This window comes from Macaca mulatta, chromosome 18 (assembly GCF_049350105.2).
Source record: "Macaca mulatta isolate MMU2019108-1 chromosome 18, T2T-MMU8v2.0, whole genome shotgun sequence".
NCBI lineage: Eukaryota > Metazoa > Chordata > Mammalia > Primates > Cercopithecidae > Macaca > Macaca mulatta.
In genome coordinates, this window is record NC_133423.1 from 79,159,634 (window position 1) to 79,179,221 (window position 19,588).

General features: G+C 37.7%; 1 protein-coding gene across 50 annotated transcripts in view; it reads left to right on the forward strand.

Annotated features, from left to right (window-relative positions):
• PTPRM (protein tyrosine phosphatase receptor type M) overlaps positions 1-19,588 on the forward strand; it is an 829,686-nt gene that overhangs the window by 525,181 nt on the left and 284,917 nt on the right. For 25 of the 50 annotated variants that reach the window (XM_077975158.1, XM_077975159.1, XM_015121560.3 and 22 more), the window contains 2 exons: positions 9,614-9,887; positions 10,907-10,943. In XM_077975158.1, the coding sequence (XP_077831284.1) occupies positions 9,614-9,887; positions 10,907-10,943 (311 nt within the window). Of the gene's footprint in view, positions 1-9,613; positions 9,888-10,906; positions 10,944-18,689; positions 18,765-19,588 lie in introns of all 50 variants that reach the window. The other 25 variants (XM_077975162.1, XM_077975163.1, XM_077975160.1 and 22 more) reach the window with 2 other exon arrangements.

Genomic DNA, 19,588 nt, shown 5'->3' on the forward strand with positions numbered 1-19,588 from the left:
GGCCCAGCTTTTTAACTGTCTTAGCTTGTGACATGCCTTCCTCACTACGCTTAGTAATGCCAGCTTTTAATTTAAAGTGAGAGTCTTGCAACTCTTCCTTTCACCTGAACACTTAGAGGCCGTTGTATGGTTATTATTTGTTCTAATTTCAATGTTGTGTGTCTTAGGGAGTGGGGATGCCCAGGGAGAGATGGCTGTCTTATATGGACACAGTTCATAGCGCCCCAAAACAATTACAAGAGTAACATCAAAGATCACTGACCACAGAACAGTTGTAATAATAATGAAAAGGTTTGAAATGTTGAAAGAATTACCAAAATGCAGCACAGAGACATGAAGTAAGTGCATGCTGTCAGAAAAATGGCAGTGACAGTGTTGGTCAAGGAAGGGTTGCCACAAACCTTCAATTTGTAAAACTGCAGTATCTGTGAAGCCCAATAATGTGAAGTGCCTTATTAAGCTGGGTACGCCTCTGTTTAGAAAATACATTACACCTTTGTTTCTTTATTATAATCATTGGAATCTCTGGGGTTTATCCCTACTGCTTGCTTAATTCTTAGATGCAGTACTTTTGCTTTCTTCATTATTTCCTTGTTATTATTTTTAAGCTGAAACATTTTGGGGTTGGTTTGTTTGTTTTGTTATGTTTTAGAGGTGGAATCTCACTCCATTGTCCAGGCTGGAGTGCAGTAGCATGATCATAGCTTGCTGCAACCTCAAATTCCTTGGCTCAGGCGATCCTCCCACCACAGTCTCCTAAGAGCTGGGACTTAGAGGTGTGTGCCACCACACCCAGCTAATTTTTTTTTTTTTAATTATTTTCTATAGATCAGGGTCTCACTCTGTTGCACAAATTGGTCTCAAACTCCTGGGCTCAAGCAGTCCTCCCACCTTGGCTTCCCAAAGTGCTAGAACTACAGGCATGAGGCACCACACCCAGCACTTGCTAAATGTTTAGCCATATAATTTTGAGAACTTGAAGAACTTAAATGAAATTGTTTTAGAAGATTTGATTACTGTAATCAAATTAATCAGTGTTTTTCTGCTGGTATGTATGTTCTTTTTCCTTTCACCATTTTTATTAGTCTCCCAAGAATCAATAAATTAAGCATCAGTGCTTTTGAGATGCTTATAAGTGACTTTTTAATTGTTCTCTTTTATTTATTGGAGAAACGCAGACTGCGGGAGCATCTTAAACCTTCGGGGCTAAATGTACTTTTGTCGCACTTTTCAAACCTTTTGAAAAGGCTCTATCTGTGGCTAAAATTGTTTAGGGAAAGGAACTGACTTCTAACCTAATAATTTTCCTTTATTCACGGAGGTACACATAGAATCAAAATGTCATTCAGTGGTAAAACTTCAGCTTCTATATTCCTGCTTTTTATAGAACTTGTTTTTTATTCTTACTGTTGCTGAATCGCTACAGTGAGTGTTAGCAAAAGATGCCAAATCCCTTCCTGTCACCACCACCACTACCACCACCCTGCCTGCTTTTGAGTTTTATTGGATTAAAAAATAATACTCTGGATTCCTTTACTGCCAGAAAACAAAGATCATTTTTATTAATGTTGCTTCTAGGATGACAATGTCAGTCATCTCTTTGAAAATTCATTTTGGAAACTAAGTTTGTTATTTAAGAACCTTTGAAAAGAAGCTTTAAAAAATGGCAGAGGAAGATAATAATAATAGAGTAGATGTATTTGAGCTTTTATACAATGAAACTTAATTTAACTTTCCCTCAGACTCCATTTCAGACTTGCTTTTGTGCATGAAAATATGCTGCCTAGCCTTCCCTCCCCTACTTTTCAGATTTTCTTTTCTTTAGCATAATCTCTTCTGAAGGATTCTGTGCATTGGATCAGACCTCCAGTCTCATTCCCAGGCTCCTGTGCTGAGGGCGGCAGGCCCAGGGCGCCTGTGGGAGGGTGTACGGGGAGGCTACTATAGACAGGGAAGGCCAGGAATGGCTCTAAGAGCCAAATTCCACTGCCAGTCACCCCCCCCGAAAAACCAACAAAATACTTACATAATATTTTGATATAACTTTAAGGATTAAAATGGATATCCTATGAAGTACTGAAAACAAAAAATTATGGCCTTTGTAGCCTGAGGAGTGATTATAGACGTGACAGAGAGTAGTTCCAAGTTTGCCTGACAGTGATTTGGAAAGAGAGAGGAAAACAAAGACCAAGACCATGCTTGCCTTCAAGCTTCTTTCGTGGCCCACCCTCAGGTACCTCCTTCATCCTCACCTCGGGCCATGTGGGCTCCTAGAGGAGTCAAGACTAGGGAGCCTGGTTTTCATGTCCAGCAATACAAGAATTGAGTGAGGAAGACCCTGCAGTTCTTGGGTAGCTCTTGGGGCCACTCTGGGGGCTCCTGGGGGCAAACCTGCTGGGACCTGGGCAGTATCTGAGGTAGGACCCAGGTCATTGCCCTCCGTCTTCTGTGCTGATGCAGGGTGCTCACAAGCAATTGGAGTGAATGGAGACAGTATTGGATCTATTAATAAACATGTTGAGCTTTTTGTTTTTGTTGCTGTTGCATTATCTTTAATTCAAGGAGAATGTTGGTGACTGTAGCATTGCAGAAGCAGTTTTAGGGTGAGAACATTTGGGCACTAGATTGAGGTCAGATGCCGTCCATGTAGTAGATGCTAGGAGAGATTTTAACGTAGAGATTGACATATCCCTGGGTCCTGTTACTTTCTCCTTTGTACAAACCCTTATCAGATCCTTGGCACGGTAGTTCTTCACTGGTGTGACGTATTTCTAACACTCTTAGCCTGGGCCTTTCAAGGACTGGGCAGTCTGTGCCTAATTCCTCTTTTGATTCTTCCCCTGTGCCTGGAACAAGGCCTGATACGTGGTGAATATTGTGGAAAGAAAGAATGGAGGAAACATGAATGAAATAATTTTCTTCTCATTTGCTGATGTCACAGCTTGCCTGATCTTGTGCTGAGAGTCATAAAATATTAGAGCCTGAAGGACTTTAGTGGTCAGTCAGTGATTCAGGGGCAAAGCTGGAGCCAGTCACTTGTGGACAGTGATTCCCAAGTCAATGCTGTCTCGTCGGCACCCCTGTGGGCACACCTACCTGCCTTTCTCTGATGGTTGCATTTGTATTCCAGCTCATCTGGCCCGAAGCACTGGAACTTTTCAGGACTGAAAGATTTTGAATTGGATATAGTACAAACTATAAAATATCATTGAGACAAACATACAAGAACAAAGATATTTGGTGCAGCTTTGATAGTATTCTCTTTCTATTTTTATTCAAATCATTAGGACTGTTTAAGAGAACATACTTTTCGTAATAGTAACGAACTTTGGATTATAATTTTGTAGTCATGTGTTTATGAAATTGAGATGATTAAATTGTGTTAAATTTACATGAAATAGGAAATGCAAAGGAAAACGTCTTCACCTGTTAAAAGCAGGAGAAATCACCCTTAAAGGTGTTCCATCTAGGACTAATTTACTTGAAATGTGGTGCCTGTTGTGAAGATTAATGATAGGTGGCCTTTTACAGAGTTTCTCAGCCTGAGCCTAATGTTCTAGTTGTTCTTTTTATTATCCCAAACCTCCATAACTAAAGAAATTTTTTCACCCTGCCCTTTGTTCATAATATGGGACGATAATTGAGTTCATATTTCTCACCCAACCTTTCAGCTCTAATTAATATTTTATTATATCAGATTTTATCACTAACTAGCAGAGCAGCAGGGTATTGAACCGAGTGTGGGAGCGAGTGCACAGGCACACACGCACAGAGCAATAGTAACTTGCTGATGCCAGGCAAGCTCCTTGTTAGGAGTTATGGCTGAGAGAACATAAAAAATGCTTGTGGTGCCCAGCAAATATTCCACAGCACTTTCTGGTCAGTCTTATCTACATCAGAGCAGGACAAAGAGAAATTAAAGTTGCTAATGTGGCATATTCAGCCCCACAGGTCTATTTATCCTGTGCAATGTGTTACCCATTGCCAGTTGTCTGTATAAAACTAGTTGCCATTTATCATTGATAATTTAATGAACAGGAGTATGTCCGATCAGTTACTCTCAGTGTTACCTGCAGGACTCTAAGGAATCTGAGCCGTAATGACAAACACTGAATTCTGATTTTTTTCCACTAATTGTAATTTGGTGACATACTTTTTAAAACTGAGTTCAGTTTCACCAGATTGTTTGGAGTATTCGGGTGTCATTTCAGTAAAGGCTGACAGATTTAGGAAAAGGCAATGTCAGAGCAAAGAACAAGAGGAAGATAAATTCAGTGTGGCTGCGTGGCAGTAACCCTTAGTTATACATTTATTTTTTTCATGCTTTGCGTGTAATTAATATTTGCATTTTCTTTCATCTCCCCCATATTAATCTTCAGGAAGATATCAATACTAATCTGTATTCTTTTTATACATATAGAATGGATGATTTTTACCAAAAATTGCAAATCAAGCCAAAAGTCACTCCTAGATGTGATAAAATGAACAATATTCTAAGGACCTCAAATGATCAGAAGTGCCTGTTTTAGAGGATTAGCAAAAGCCACAATGAAAGGGTTATAACTTTTCTCCTTCTCTCTTCTCTTCCTTACCTCCCTACCTTCTATTATCCAATTGGTAACCCTCTCATATCTTATGGTGAAAAGAAATATGATAAATGGATAACAAAAAATGGATTTACAACTCATCCTGAAATGAATTAGGACAAAAAATTTTAAGTTAATTTCACATATGTATGAGGCTTCCTCTCCAGGAACTCAAAGTTAGGAAAAAACTAAAAACATTTTATCACATTTGAACTTACGAGTCTAAAAAAGTACATGGAAGATGTTCAGATGTTCTTTTCTAGGTTATACTTCATGTGCTATTCCATATAAATGCAGATTTTTCATTCTCCTTGTAAAGGCCGTAGAATTTTGTTGTAGAAACGCCTGGCATAAATTAAACTGTAAATTAAATTTCATGCCATAGGAAAGTTCTGACATAGTGATGTCACAGTGTTGGCAGATTTATCTTCACTGTGGATTGTGCTTTTAATATTGCACATGCAGTGGGAAGATTTGATGTAACTTTAAATTCCAGAGTAATGGTAGGACAGGGCAAGGGTGGTGCAACTTTAATAAACAAAGGCAGCATGGGCAACCCATTAAAAGGATAATAGAATTTAAATTCAACTCACTAAGCTAGAAATTTCTGATCAGTGTTCTATTCTCAGAAATTTGCTTTTTAAAACTCTTTCTAGAAACACCGTTCTAACAGATTTTCAAAGCTAGTTTTGAGATTATGATTGTGGATGGAAAAATTTTATGAAACTCATTAGTGAAGTGATGTTACTTGTACAGATGAAAAACACATCAGCTATAAAGTTCTGTCAAGGTACTGTTGACCTAGGTGCTAATAATGTGTTAATTTCCATCAGGGAAACAGCAAATTATGGCACTTGGGCAGCAGATAGGACTTAGCTATTTTTCATTAGCACTTGGGCTTTGATAAAGGGGAATAGAAAAGAGCTGCTTGACCTTTCAGCGCTTAAATTATTAAAGAGCAAATAGATTTGAGGTCTGGATGCTTGCAAATCTAATTTGTCTTGTGGAGCAAGGATGAAAAGACATTTTGGGTTTGAAATTGCTCCAGTCAACTTAGTTCTTCCTTTAATATATCTGAAGATGAGTGGATGGTAGCCATTTAAAAACCAATATATCTGGAGTAGAGTGTATAATAGAACCCATGCCAACTGGCTAACATGGAGGCCTGTCTAATGATCGTTTAATTCTTAAATTTTCACTTAATCCTCATAAAACTGCTGCTTGAAACAAATGATTTTTTTCATGTTTGCTTAGATAATATTTATATTGCAAAACAAAATTTTGTATCGTCAGAGAACGTCAAACATTGTGTTGTTTAAAATAAACTCAAACAGTGCCTGACACCTATTAGGCACTCAAAAAATATTCGTTGAAATAATAAATCAATGTACACACTCACACATCACACCTATGAGCCAGGTTAGGAGAGAGGAATGGGAAGTGAGAGATGGAGGTGCAGGGGGCACATAGAGACATAGCATTTGATTCCCTTAGGTTCATTATTTAATTGTGGGTTATCCAGGATAAACTAAAATATAGCATCCTCTTATCATCAAACCTTTTCCTTGGTCATTGCTTTCTTTTTGGCTCTTGAGTATTTGGGAAATGAATACAAAATAAACTTCACATTAAATTTTATTAAGGCAAAGCATCATCGTGGCTATCGGTGTGCTTTCTCCCTCCTGGTACATAGAATGTGTGATATACCCCCAAACCAAATAGAAGCTACTTAAGGATTATAGCATGCTTTCAGAAATATGTACTTCACAGCCAAAGTGACACAACAGTGACTAAACCTTTGCCCTTCTCCTTCAGAAGCTTATAGGACTTTTGAAAATAGTGATACAAGGACACAAAATGGCTATGTCTACACAGAAAACATGTTTTTGTGAGTTTGGAGCAGAGCAAGAGAACATGAAAATGAGGAAACCGACTCTAGGCCATTGAGAGAGGGTCATTGAGGGTCTCAGTTTTAGGACATAGGGCATCTGAGAGTAACCTAGAGTTCATTGCCTTGAGGGGAACCACATTTAAGTGGCAAACTTCAGTCCAGGCTAGGGTGAAGGAATAGATGCAAAGATGTTTGCGGTAGGAGAATCTAGGATCTTGGGACATGGAAAGTCTAGGAGCAGCTGTGCTGCTTTTTTGTCTAGCGGGGTTATAACAGGAGGGAGCTCCTTGCAGGTTGAGAGAGGTGGGAAGATCACAGTGCTCAGAGGACACCAGCCAGGTGCTAAAGTCACTATGGAGCCCAGGAGAATGTCCTCCCTGAAAGTAGTTAATGACTCAGATACAGATGACAGAAGGAATTGAGGTCAAAGCCAACATTATCATCTATAACTCCCTTGATGTGATAAGTGTGAATCTTTACAATACTCAAAATAAATTGATTGTGGAAAGTCGATGGAGACTAGCTTATGTGTTGGTTGTGTGTGCGGAAGCAAGTGAAAATTCCCTTCAGGCCAGATGGTTCCCGTGAGTGCCTTCACTGGACTTGTGAGTAAGGAATGTCAGCACAGCCTGGTCTGATGATTAGGAGACCTGGCTCTGCTCTCAGACCACCTCTGCCTCTTCAGTAGAATGCCCTGGTAAAATGGCACTTCACCTCTAGACCTCAGTTTTCACATTAGGAAAACGGGAGAAATAAAATCTGTGTGCATTGGGCACCTGGCCTAGCACTTCCGGTATGGAGTATCTGCAACTATGTTTTCTTCACACATATCCTTATTTTCCTGCTTTGTCTAGTATATGGATTTCCCAGAAGTTGTTTTTAAGTTGAAGTTTTGAAAATCATGTCACACAGCAAATGAACCGGAAAAAAGATTTCAAGGAAGTTATGTTAAAAATTATTTTATTGGCCAGGAGCAGTGGCTCATGCCTGTAATCCCAGCACTTTGGGAGGCTGAGGCAGGCAGATCATGAGGTCAGGAGATCAAGACCATCCTGGCTAACACGGTGAAACCCCATATCTACTAAGCATACAAAACAAAATTAGCCAGGCGTGGTGGCAGGCGCGTGTAGTCCCAGCTACTCGGGAGGCTGAAGCGGGAGAATGGCATGAACGCAGAAGGCAGAGCTTGCAGTGAGCTGAGCTCACACCACTGCACTCCAGCCTGGGCGACACAGCGAGACTCTTTCTCAAAAAAACAAACAAACAAACAAAATATATATATATGTATATATATATATGTTTATAAAATTAAATGGAGAATCACTTTGCAAAGAAAATAATTATTCTTATGGTTTCTCTCTTTTGTGAGATCAGTCCTCGTATGTTAAATAAAAAATCTAGATATATGAAATCCATGTTTGAGATTCACTTAATTCTCTCATTTCGTAGGAGAAAAAACTCAAATAAATTCATTGAAATACATTTAAAACGCCAGCTTTTAGCAGAATTAGCATTAGAGCCCAGACCAGTGCATCGTTTTTACCCCGACAAAAGTGATTTCAAGAGAGTGATCACACTTCTTCAGGACTGTTTTTAATGGAATTCCAGGTTAGATTTGTTTCACAGCTGTCAACTGTGGCTGTGCTACAGAACAGGCAGTACTTAGTCTTCCACTTTGACCTTGAGCCTTTGCCTTTACTATTGTATGAATGATCCACTGATGTGGAGCATTTTACATGACTCAATCCAATAGAAAGTATCTGCCCTTTAGGAAATAAGAGTTGTACTCCTTTTTTTTAAGTTTACATCACTGATAAAATTCACTTTTTCACTGCCCTGTAAACCTGCTGGTTACCTGGCTACTGAGAAATGAGTCTGATATTCTAAAACAACTGATTTTTATTTAGACAGAGTTACCAACAGGATGGCAGCACACATTTCGTTACTGTAATAGAAGGTGCTAAGTGGTTGTGCCCACAGAGATAGGTGGTTCTACGAATGCAGATTCGGAAGTCACATAGAGAGGAACCTCCGTAGGCATTCCCTGCCATGGGTGGGGATGGCAGGCAGCCCTCTTCTGTGCCTTTTCCTTGGTATTAATGGGTTCTGTACTGAGCAGCTCTTGGTTCATGAGAATTCTGGTGCCTTTCTGATACTGTAAGAAAAAGATCCCTCGTCCTGCCAGAGGACTTACAGTCTAATCTGGAGTCAGTTCAGAGAAGCTTTAGTTTTTCTCAGCATAAGAAACTTTTTTTCCCAACAAAACTGCAAACAACATTCATCACTCTAGCAAATGTATTAAATAAATATATTAATTTTCTGAAAATCCATCAGTTCAAGGTTTTTCCCATTCTCCTAAGGTTACTTCAGAATTCAAAGACATTGGAAGAGGGTGGGCAGGTACCAGAGACCTGCTCCTTAGTGGGACTGTCACCCTTGCAGACATCTTCAAAGATATCCATGCCCAGCCCATTCTTATATGAGATTCGAGGGGCCTTGTTCATGACTTAGTCTTACTAATCACTTGGAACTCCAAGGCTTTGGTTTTTGAAACTATAATCCCTTATCTCTGCTTTTCTTATGCATTTCTTTCCACTGACTGAATATGGTGAGGGCGAAGGAACATAAGAAAACATAGGAAGATAAACCTTAGTTAACATGAATCACTGCACATTGTGTTTTGTGATTTGTTAAAACTTTGCTTGTGTTGTCATTAAAGAAAATAATGCATTACTTTTTAAAATAAATTTATAGTTGGTATAATTTAATTGTATTTGTCAGGTAAACTGAATTAATTGTCTGTAAAATCATCTTCAGTTACATGTGAGAAAAACATTACTTCTGCTCATAAACAGTAGAGATTATCATATTAAAAATTTTAAATGACGGTGAGTTTTGTTTCTCTCACTAAGTAGTGTTGTTTTGGGTGGGAGAGTTCTGAAGAAGAACTGAAGCACCCTCCCTCTCTTTCTCTGAGCAAGTGCTGCATGAGAGTCTGTTATATACCAAGCACTCAGTATCGACTGCGTCCAGTGTGTTCTTTATTTTGAGTGTCCTATGGGTCCATGCAGTTGAAGGCAGAGTGGATCAGTTCAGTTATCATAAAATATCATTGATGATACTCTTGTTTTTCTAGTGTCTATCAAATAGTTGTTGAGGAAGAACGTCCTCGAAGAACTAAAAAGACAACAGAAATCTTAAAGTGCTACCCAGTGCCAATTCACTTCCAGAATGCTTCTCTGCTGAACTCGCAGTACTACTTTGCTGCAGAATTTCCTGCAGACAGCCTACAAGCTGCGCAGCCTTTTACAATTGGTGATAATAAGACATACAATGGATACTGGAACACTCCCCTTCTCCCCCATAAAAGCTACAGAATTTATTTCCAAGCTGCTAGTAGAGCCAATGGGGTAAGTTGTACAGATAACTGTTTACTTCGGCTATTCGGGGTTGTTAATGTGGACATGGATTAAGTAAAATAGTAGTAAAATCGACGTCATGCTTTTCTGTATTTCTACTTGTAAACAAATGTGATTTTTCTTCTCTTAAAATTATTTCCGTCTAGAGAAATTTATGGAAAGAAACGAATATACTCATCTTTATATATTTTTTTTGTTTGTTTGGAGGAGTTTATCATCAACATGATGGGTTTTATTTTCAGTTTTCCTGTTACCGAAAGTTGGCTGGCAATTCTGCTTAGCTTACTATTTTACAGGAAGACAGTATAGCTCCAACACATACATTCAGCTCGTTTAAAATGTTGTGAGATTCACAGCATCTGTCTTTTCAGCATAGTCTGTCCCATTAAAGAAATGGGAACTGAAGAAGTTCCACAGGAGTTTCTACTTCCTGTAGCTGTGACTAAATTTGGTGTCTTTTTTTTTTTTTTCATAAGAGAAAATAGAAAGATGAGAGGGAAACAAAATAAAAAGTGTCATTTCTGAATTTGTTTCCCTTTCCTGTTCAGACCAGCGCAGAACTCTGGTTGAGATTGTGAAGGCTCCTTAGAGAGAGGAAATGTTTCGCACATACCACAGTGGGTCCCTCCTTCACAGCATAGGTCTAGGTACCATTGTCAGCTTAACTGTTGCTGGTGAAAAGCGGGGAAATCTGAGATGCATCGTACTTCTCCAGTGCTGTTTGCTCAGGGGGAAGTACAGGGACGGTGAAGGAGGTCCGGGGCTACCAGACAGAGGCATTTTAAGTGTAGCTCCTTGTTCATCATCTGGTCTAGAAATGCCCAGCACCACCGGCACTGGAGCCAGAAAATGTATCTGAGTGTGATTCAAAGAATAATTGCTGTGTGATTAAAGACACGCCTGGAACAGTGAGATCACTCTTTATCAGTGTTATTTAAATAGAACTATAGATATTTCTATTTGTTTTAAATGAAACATGAATAATTTTTCCCTCTCTTTATTTGACACAGGAAACCAAAATAGACTGTGTTCGAGTGGCCACAAAAGGTAGGTTGAAATTGTGGAATGCTCTCCTAATTAATGTTCCTTAAAAGTTTATTTTAACCTATGTTTCAAAACTTTTTGAACTGTAACTTGATTGAAAATAAATGTATTATATGTACATATATATGCATGCATGCATGCATGTATTAGGATCTGATGGTAATTAACATTGACTGACTGTAACTCATATAGATACTTTTTAAAATAAGAAGCTGTATTTCTGTGTTCCAGGCAGTTTTCAATAGTTACCTTTTTCAAACTTTTTCAAATGAATTCAATTTTTATATGATCTCAGTACACGTTTTTAAAACCATAGTATCATACCTGGTTAGTACCACATCTAGTGAATCTTGATATGCCAAGGAATAAAATATCACCCACTATTTTTAAGCAGTGATCTAATTATAATAGCAGTAGAAAGTGCAGTCTACATGGGCTTTTTTCACTGGTGGTGCGTGTCTCTCTGAGCCTAGTCACCAGGTTATGTTACTGTGGAGTGTCTATTTCCCAAGCCTGGTTAAAACTCTGAGATAATGTGTTAGAGGATGAGCTGCAAAAGTGGGTAGGGCGAGTTACCCTGAGCTCCCCACATAGCACCTCCTGCGGAAGCAAGTGCAGACGTGTGTTTGTGAACATGAGCTGTCATCTGGTCAACTTGACAGTGTTGTTTTAACCATCACATCCAGAAATGTATAAGAAAATGATTTGAGAAATTTAAAATGTCATCTTAAAATGAGGCAATATAAATTAACACTCCAAAGTTAAGTACCCTCATTCAGACCATTGGAGTGACCATGAGTACAGTGGGAAGTTCCGTATGATTTAATTTAGAGGCGATGGTAAAAACACATCATTAGGTCTGTAGCAGAAGATTTAATTGGGTCATACTTGATGAGTTGTGTTGGATAAAATAACTTTTTGTTGTTGTTTAACTCTCAGGTGAATATAGTTTGAATATACCATGATGTACATGTGCATTTTCAAAATTCTCATTGAATTCTTATTTTGTGAACCTACATGACTTTTTTAGTCAGTGTTAGCTCAACAAATATTTCTTGGTTGCATGTTTTGTGCGAGGTATTGTGTGAGGTACTCACCTCATTTGTATCTTGTTTGTCCTCATGGGCTTGTAGTTCTATATCCAAACATCGATTTATACTAATTTTAAAACACTCAATTTTTATATCATATTATACCTAAGTGACTTTAGTACAGGAATAAATTGATATTTACTGAAATTATAGCTGCTTATGTGTTTCATAAATTGCTGTATGCTATCAGCTATTAATTATTATAGGACGATGAAGCCCTTGAACCAGGTATCCATTGATGCTCTTAGATCTCAAGGTTTTGGTCCATGCTCAGCCACAGGAATTTCAGAATACTGCTGTATCACATTTCACTTACGCTTAAGGCCTGAAAAAGTAAATCCTGCTCCAGGGCCCCTAGTTTATAATGCTCAATGTTTAACGTCACAGCTGAAAGTTTTGAAACCTCTTTCATACATGTGTTCTCATTTATTTCTTCATTACTATGAAAAGGGAAACAGGTACTGCTATTCTTATTTTTTAAGATGAGGAAAAGGTGTATTTTTGGAGATGAATTGACTCACCAAGGTGACTCAGCTGATAGTCTGGGGATCAAGGCCTGCACTCCTAGCCCCAGTGTTTCTTTCACCATTGCTCATGGCTCGTCACCCAGCAGCACCTCTGGCCAGTATTGTGTAGTGTAAGCATGAGACCTCTTTGTGAGGGTTGAGCCACTGCCCAATTTACTGTGAAAACAACAAAATATCTGTCATCATGCTCATTTACATAGTTAAATAATTATATAAATAACACACTAGTAAATGTGGAAACCTGACAAGTTTGCTGTTTTCACAATAGATTGAATTAGATAGTGATTTGGATCATTCTCTTCCATCAGCTAGATTTCATCAATATTGTAATTTGTTTTTCAATTCACCAAAGGATGATTAAGCAATCAGATGACCTGATTGACTAAATATTCCCCACTCCTATTTTCTGAGTCACTTGCAAACATTTACACAGCAACAAACTCTATCCAAAGAACCTCTTTTGGGAAAAGAGGGAAACAAATTTTAATATTTACTGCATAACATTGTCATTTCTGTTACATCAAGTCATAGCACAAGAGGAAATCTTGGAAGATATTCTCCCTCCAGGCAAAACTACACTGTTTTGCGCTATTTTATTAAGTTCTCCATGGACGAATTCAGCAACCCTCCTTTCAGCACAGTGTAATGTTTCATCACCTTTGAGTCAGAAAATTTGTCCTTATTGATACTAGAAATTCTCTCGCAACATGGGAAGCCATTCCATCTTGACTACATAGTCAAAACAGAGAAATGGAAGATCTAATAACTGTTGGTACCACAGAGTAAAGATGTTTAAAATGTAAAAGAGTTCAAACATCCTGAGTGTGTGTTGCCACATACTGTTCACACTGCGATGGCTTAATTGAGTTTTCAGATACAGAATTGCTTTCCTAAGCAACATTTTGAATGTACAAAGATTTCAGTGTTCTCCTGAAACAACTGTTGACAAGTATCTTTATAGAGAAAGTATGGAGGTGGATTTGTTTTCACTAAGAGCTAGCTTATAATTTAAAGTAAGGGTATGTCTCTTAAAAATATATTTCATACTATTTATAAATTTAATGTAGTGATTATTTTAATCATATTCCAAAGATATATTTTGACACTCATCATCTTAAATATTAACTTCATAAAAGTTAGACAGGAAGAAACCTAAGCTGTATTATTATATATCTCCCTATGTGTGGGGGATTGTCTATATTTTTATGCATCCTCTTCATTTATGCACCTAGATAAATTTCCTATAGGTACATGTTAACTATAGGCAAACTCATCACAGAATATTCTCTCTTGAGTTAAACGATAAAGACACCATACACCAGGGTATACGTGATGTTTATGTGTTACCTGCCCAATTCAAGGGATTGTTTTTAATTGTATAGTGGAGTGAATAGAGTAGCTTTTAAGTATTTCTTAAAATCTGTGAAATTGTATTTTTCATTAACATTCACATTTTTATAGTTGGATTTTTAATGACCACTTGTTCAACTGTGTTTTAGTGATTGGTGTATGTGTTTTCTTTAGCTTTTATATTCACCATAGTGGTCTCATGGCAACTAGTAGGGTGGAAACTCTTTGTAGCTAGTTTTAGAAGGCTTCACTGATGATCAATTCTAAACTGATAGGGGACACTAAAACTACAAATGTCTTATTTGTAAGTTAGATTTCTTATATTTAATGAGGTCTATTCATTCTAATTGATGTAACAATTAGTTTAAGCCATGTACATTGTATTAATCTTCCATAAAATAAGATTTTTTCATAATATTATGGCACCGCATGTTTGTCCTTGGCAGTATACCCATTTGGGAACTTTCCTGTTGTCCATTTAAAAATTATTTGAGTGCCTCCTTGATTTATAAAAGTGCTGGTCGGGAACGGTGGCTCACGCCTGTAATCCCAGCACTTTGGGAGGCCGAGGCGGGCAGATCACGATATCAGGAGATCGAGACCATCCTGGCTAACACAGTGAAACCCCGTCTCTACTAAAAATACAAAAAAAAAAAAATTAGCCAAGCGTGATAGCGGGCATCTGTAGTCCCAGCTACTTGGGAGGGTGAGGCAGGAGAATGGTGTGAACCCGGGAGGCGGAGCTTGCAGCGAGCCAAGATCGCGCCACTGCACTCCAGCCTGGGCGACAGAGCGAGACTCCGTCTCGAAAAACAAAAAAACAAACAAACAAAAAAAGTACTTTGGGGTTTTTTTGGGTTTTGATATATGGGGAGCAGTCATATATGTTAATTTGATCCTCTCCTTGCTGTTATTTGACTATTGTCTAGCTGAAGCTTGTACAACCCATGGCCTGTGGACCACATGCAGCCCAGGATGGCTTTGAATGCTTCCCAGCACAAATTTTTAAGCTTTCTTAAATCATTATGAGATTTGGCTGGGCATGGTGGCTCGCCTATAATCCCAGCACTTTGGGAGACTGAAGGAGGAGGATCACCTGAGGTCAGGATTTCGAGACCAGCCTGGCCAACATGGTGAACTCTCGTCTTCACTAAAAATACAAAAATTAGCTGGGCACAGTGGCAGGTGCCTTTAATCCCAGCTACTTGGGAGGCTAAGGCAGGAGAATCACGTGAACCCAGAGGGCAGAGGTTGCAGTGAGCTGAGATTGCACCATTGCATTCTAAACTGGATGACAGAGTGACATTCCATCTCAAAAAAAAAAAAAATATATATATATATATGTAGATATAGATATAGATATATATGATTTATGCATGGGCTTTTTTTTTTTTTTTTAAGCTCATCGACTGTTGTTAGTGTATTTTACATGTGGCCCAAGAAACTTCTTCCAGTGTGGCCCAGGGAAGTCAAAAGATTGGACACCCCTGGTCTAGCCAGAAATCAAAACAAAGGCTTCATAGAAACACATGCTAAATTATTTTCCAAAAGTATTAGAGAAATCAGACTGTAAGCCTTAAACAAAAAGAAAACAAAGCATTTTTTCAATGTTATATTTTAAGGGAATTTTTCATGAAAAGATTATTCATTTCACTGTTTTTGTAAGTTTAGTATTTTATTTAACTTAAAATTGTAATGGAACATAAATATGGCTTATTGGAAGACCTTGAGGAAACTTTGAAGGATTTCTATTGTCCTGATATAATTTCTATATTCAGAAATTTGAATGTTTCTTTTTTTAATCACTAAGGTTTTTGAGAAGTTTCTACAGAGTGTTTTTCTGTTCACTGTTTTGTTCAATGAAATACTATCCTTTGTAGGCCATAATGGTACAGAATGAAAGGGCGCTGATAAAAGAACTGAAAAGATTGTCTGTTGAGATGTAAAGCTAATTAAGATTCCTTTTAATTTCTTATATTCTCTACATGAGAAAATGAATTATATAGCAAGACCACTCATATATGCTAATCTGCTGTTATTTAGGCTTTGGATTTAGAAATAGGAACAGTAACATTCATCATTCAGCATTTTATAGAGAAAATGTACTTTTTTCATGATCTGAAATAGTCTTGATAATGTACATCATGAGTATATTAAGGCCCCCTGAGAAGTTCCTAAAGAGAAGAAACCTGAAAAACTCTATGCTTTCCAAATGTATTTGATCCAAATTCATTTTTTAAGGAACACTCAAGTCATGCAAAATGCAGTTAGGTAAATGCTGGCTCAGCAAGTTCCAGAAGATCCCACTGCACATAGCTGAAATGACCATTTAGAAGTCTGATCCACAGGGACCTTACGTTTATCAGCACCAGATATTGTCTTCAAAGTATAGGATTGGAATTTCTGTCTTTATTCCAATTCTGTACTTTGAAGACAATATCTGGAGCTGATAAATCCTGTATCTTTTTTCATTATAAAAGAGAGTATCACCAAACTTAGTGATAATTCTCTTTTATAATGCATCTTTATCGATATTTTAAGTTAGAGGTCAGCAAACTTTTTATGTTAAGGGCCAGATAATAAATATTTGAGGCCTTGTGGGCCATATGGTCTCTGTCACAACTACTCAGCTCTGCTCTTGCTGGGCAAGAGCAGCCATAGGCGATACATAAACAAGCATGTGTTCCAATAAAACTTTATTTGCAAAAGCAGGTGGTGGGCCTGCTGACCCATTAGAAGATAATGTATGGCATAATCAAATTTTTTCCTCATAACGAAAAATAATAGTTACAAATAAACACTTTACAAAGCAGAACATAGAGATCATATAAAAATCCTTCCTGATATTTATAATATACTTTTTACATGGTAGACTTAACTTCTGATTATAGTTTGAGTTCCTTTTTATTTGTGAATACCTGGCTGACTGACATAGCTATTTTCAAGTAACTTTTTGTTCATATTGTTTACCTTTTTGGATATTAGGTGCTCTGTTTCTCTTTTTCTTTTTTTTTTTTTTTTTTTTTTTTTTTTTTTTTTTTTTTTTTTTTGAGACAGTGTCTTCCTCTGTTGCTGAGGCTGGAGTGCAGTGGCACAATCTTGGCTCACTACTGCAACCTCTGCCTCCTGTGTTCAAGCAATCCTCCTGCCTCAGCCTCCCAAGTAGCTGGGACTACAGGTGCAAGCCTCCACACCAGACTAATTTTGTATTTTTTTTTAGAGATGAGGTTTCACCATGTTATTCATTTGATCTCGAACTCCTGAGCTCAAGCGATCCACCCACCTCAGCCTCCCAAAGTGCTGGGATTAGTGGTGTGAACCACGGCACCTGGCCTGCTCTGTTTCTCTATAAAACAATTTCATTTTTCTCGAAAGGAGAACAGGTCAGACTCTCCTACAGATAATGCAGAACCGCATGGGAGTATTGGTTGGAGCAACATTAGTCTATGACCAAACAAAAATGTTATGTGTATGAAACTTGGAATTGGTACCAACTTTGTAATAATCTTAGAAATAACATTTTACTGTGTACAGCTTATTATAACTATTCAAAATTGAATAATACGCCATATTAAGAAAATTATCTCTGTAATGTATTAATGTACTGGGAGCTGCCTATTCTCTGACCAAACGGTTAGTTTGTTAATCTCACTTGACAAAACTAGAATATTTTCATTAATAATGTGTGAAAGACTGTTACACCATTTTTAACTCAGTTGCTGCAGTTGTCTAGTTGTAAGCAGCACTGCTTGCATGATGCAGAGGGATATTTCAAAATATTATGCAGCAGCAGTTTTGGGTTTAATTGTCTGCAGATGGTAGATGATCTATTTTCCTTACTCGCTGCCACATTTCTAATAGTACCCAGGCTGTTCCATGTAAATTAGTAATCTTTCATGTAAGCCTGTCCTTAATTTTCCAATATTTTTTCTTTGCATCATTTTCCAGCTGTATCATGTTAGAATTGATGTTTTAATTTTCTATTTTTTTTTTTAAATATCTGTGTGTCATTAATGTTAACCACTTAAACACAACTGCTGAGCTGTGCAAGTAAACTAAGAAGGCAGCCTGGTCTGCTTCAAGACTCTTAATCATTTCTTTGTTCGCATGTTAACCATGATAACTATAGCAAAGGCAATTTGTAGTTTCTATTCTTTTCCAACCAATACTTTGAGATGCATTTTTTTCTCTTAAAGTGAAAAAATAAAGTTCCTAAATGGAAATCTGCATTAAATTTAGATATCAGAGAAATTTTTTCACCTAAAAATGTTTTTAGCGAAAGAGTATAATATTCTTCTTTACAAAGGTGATTTAGCAAGAAGAGAAAATACTGTGAGTTCAACAATAGAATGTTACAACAACCTAATAAGTTCTAAAAGCGTAAAGTTTGGATCACCAGAATTAACAATGAATCTTTAAGCACCACGCTCAATTTCAATTGGAAACACTACTCAGTCTTCAGGTTTATTTAGGATGGATGTTGTTGGTTTTGTTTTCCTTTTTTTCTTCTTCAGTTGATCTATCCAAGATCTCAGCCAAAGCTTGCAACTGTGTCATAGTTAGAAATCCAACTGCCTGACTAGGGCTTGTTTAAGGGAAACGAATTCAGAATATTCAGCACCTTGCTATGTTTTTTTTTTTCTTTTTTTTTCTTTTTGTTGTTGGTAGAACAAAGTTGAGACAATTTGATATACTGATGGGGATTCTTCTTGCTAGCCTAGCTTCAGTCTGGCTTTTTTCTCCCTCATGCATGCTGACCTGGAAATCTTCCTTTGCCTTAGCTGCGATAATCGTGACTCAGCTTACAACACCTTACATTCGCATCGCCCCCGCTGCAGGCGACGGCCAACTAACAGGTCAGATGTTTGAGTACAGACGAGTCATCTTGCCCATTTCCCACTCATTTTTCTCAGCTTTGTTTCCCCTCTACATTTCCTCCTTTGCTTAAGGCCTGTTTACAATGTTTCAGACCCTTGGTACAGACCTTTGCTCGTATTAAATTAAGTGACATGCTTGGCCTCTTCTGTGTGCACATTTATATCCATGCATCAAGTACAACTCCACTGCATGTTTTCATTGTGTGTTTGGTCTGTTGGTATGTTTCTTTCTAGCCTAATGTTATATAGAAATGAAATTTGCTGGACTTGAAATAGCAATAACATCAAACAGGGTTTCCAACAAAATACATAAAGATATATTCCTAGTTTTCCAAATTAGTCTAAAATGGTATTGAGATTTAAGGGTACAAGAGGTTTATTTTTTACCTTGCCTGGTCTAGTTTGCACATACATTTAGCTATACACAATCTTGGATGCCAGTATTATTAAATGAAGCCCCCCAAAGGTGTTTAGGGTGACAATGTTCTAACAGCTTTGTGTGTACATACAGTAGTTGCAGAGCTGATTGCATTCCTTATAGATCCTTGTTGCAAAGCACAGTGTTTATATAAATCATGCAGAGGCATATCTGCAAGTCAGATGCTTTGAATAATTTAGGAAAGTTTAGAAAAATTGGCTTAGAGTCACGGAGTTGAACTGTGCTTCCTTATACCAAGAGAAATGAGCTTGTTCACTCTTCCCGCTAAAGCCTTGTAGACGTCTCTGTACATTCATATAGGAAAAGAGTCCAGTAAATTACTTCTAGTGAACTCCAGAAGACAAACTTTTTTGCTTCAACAAAA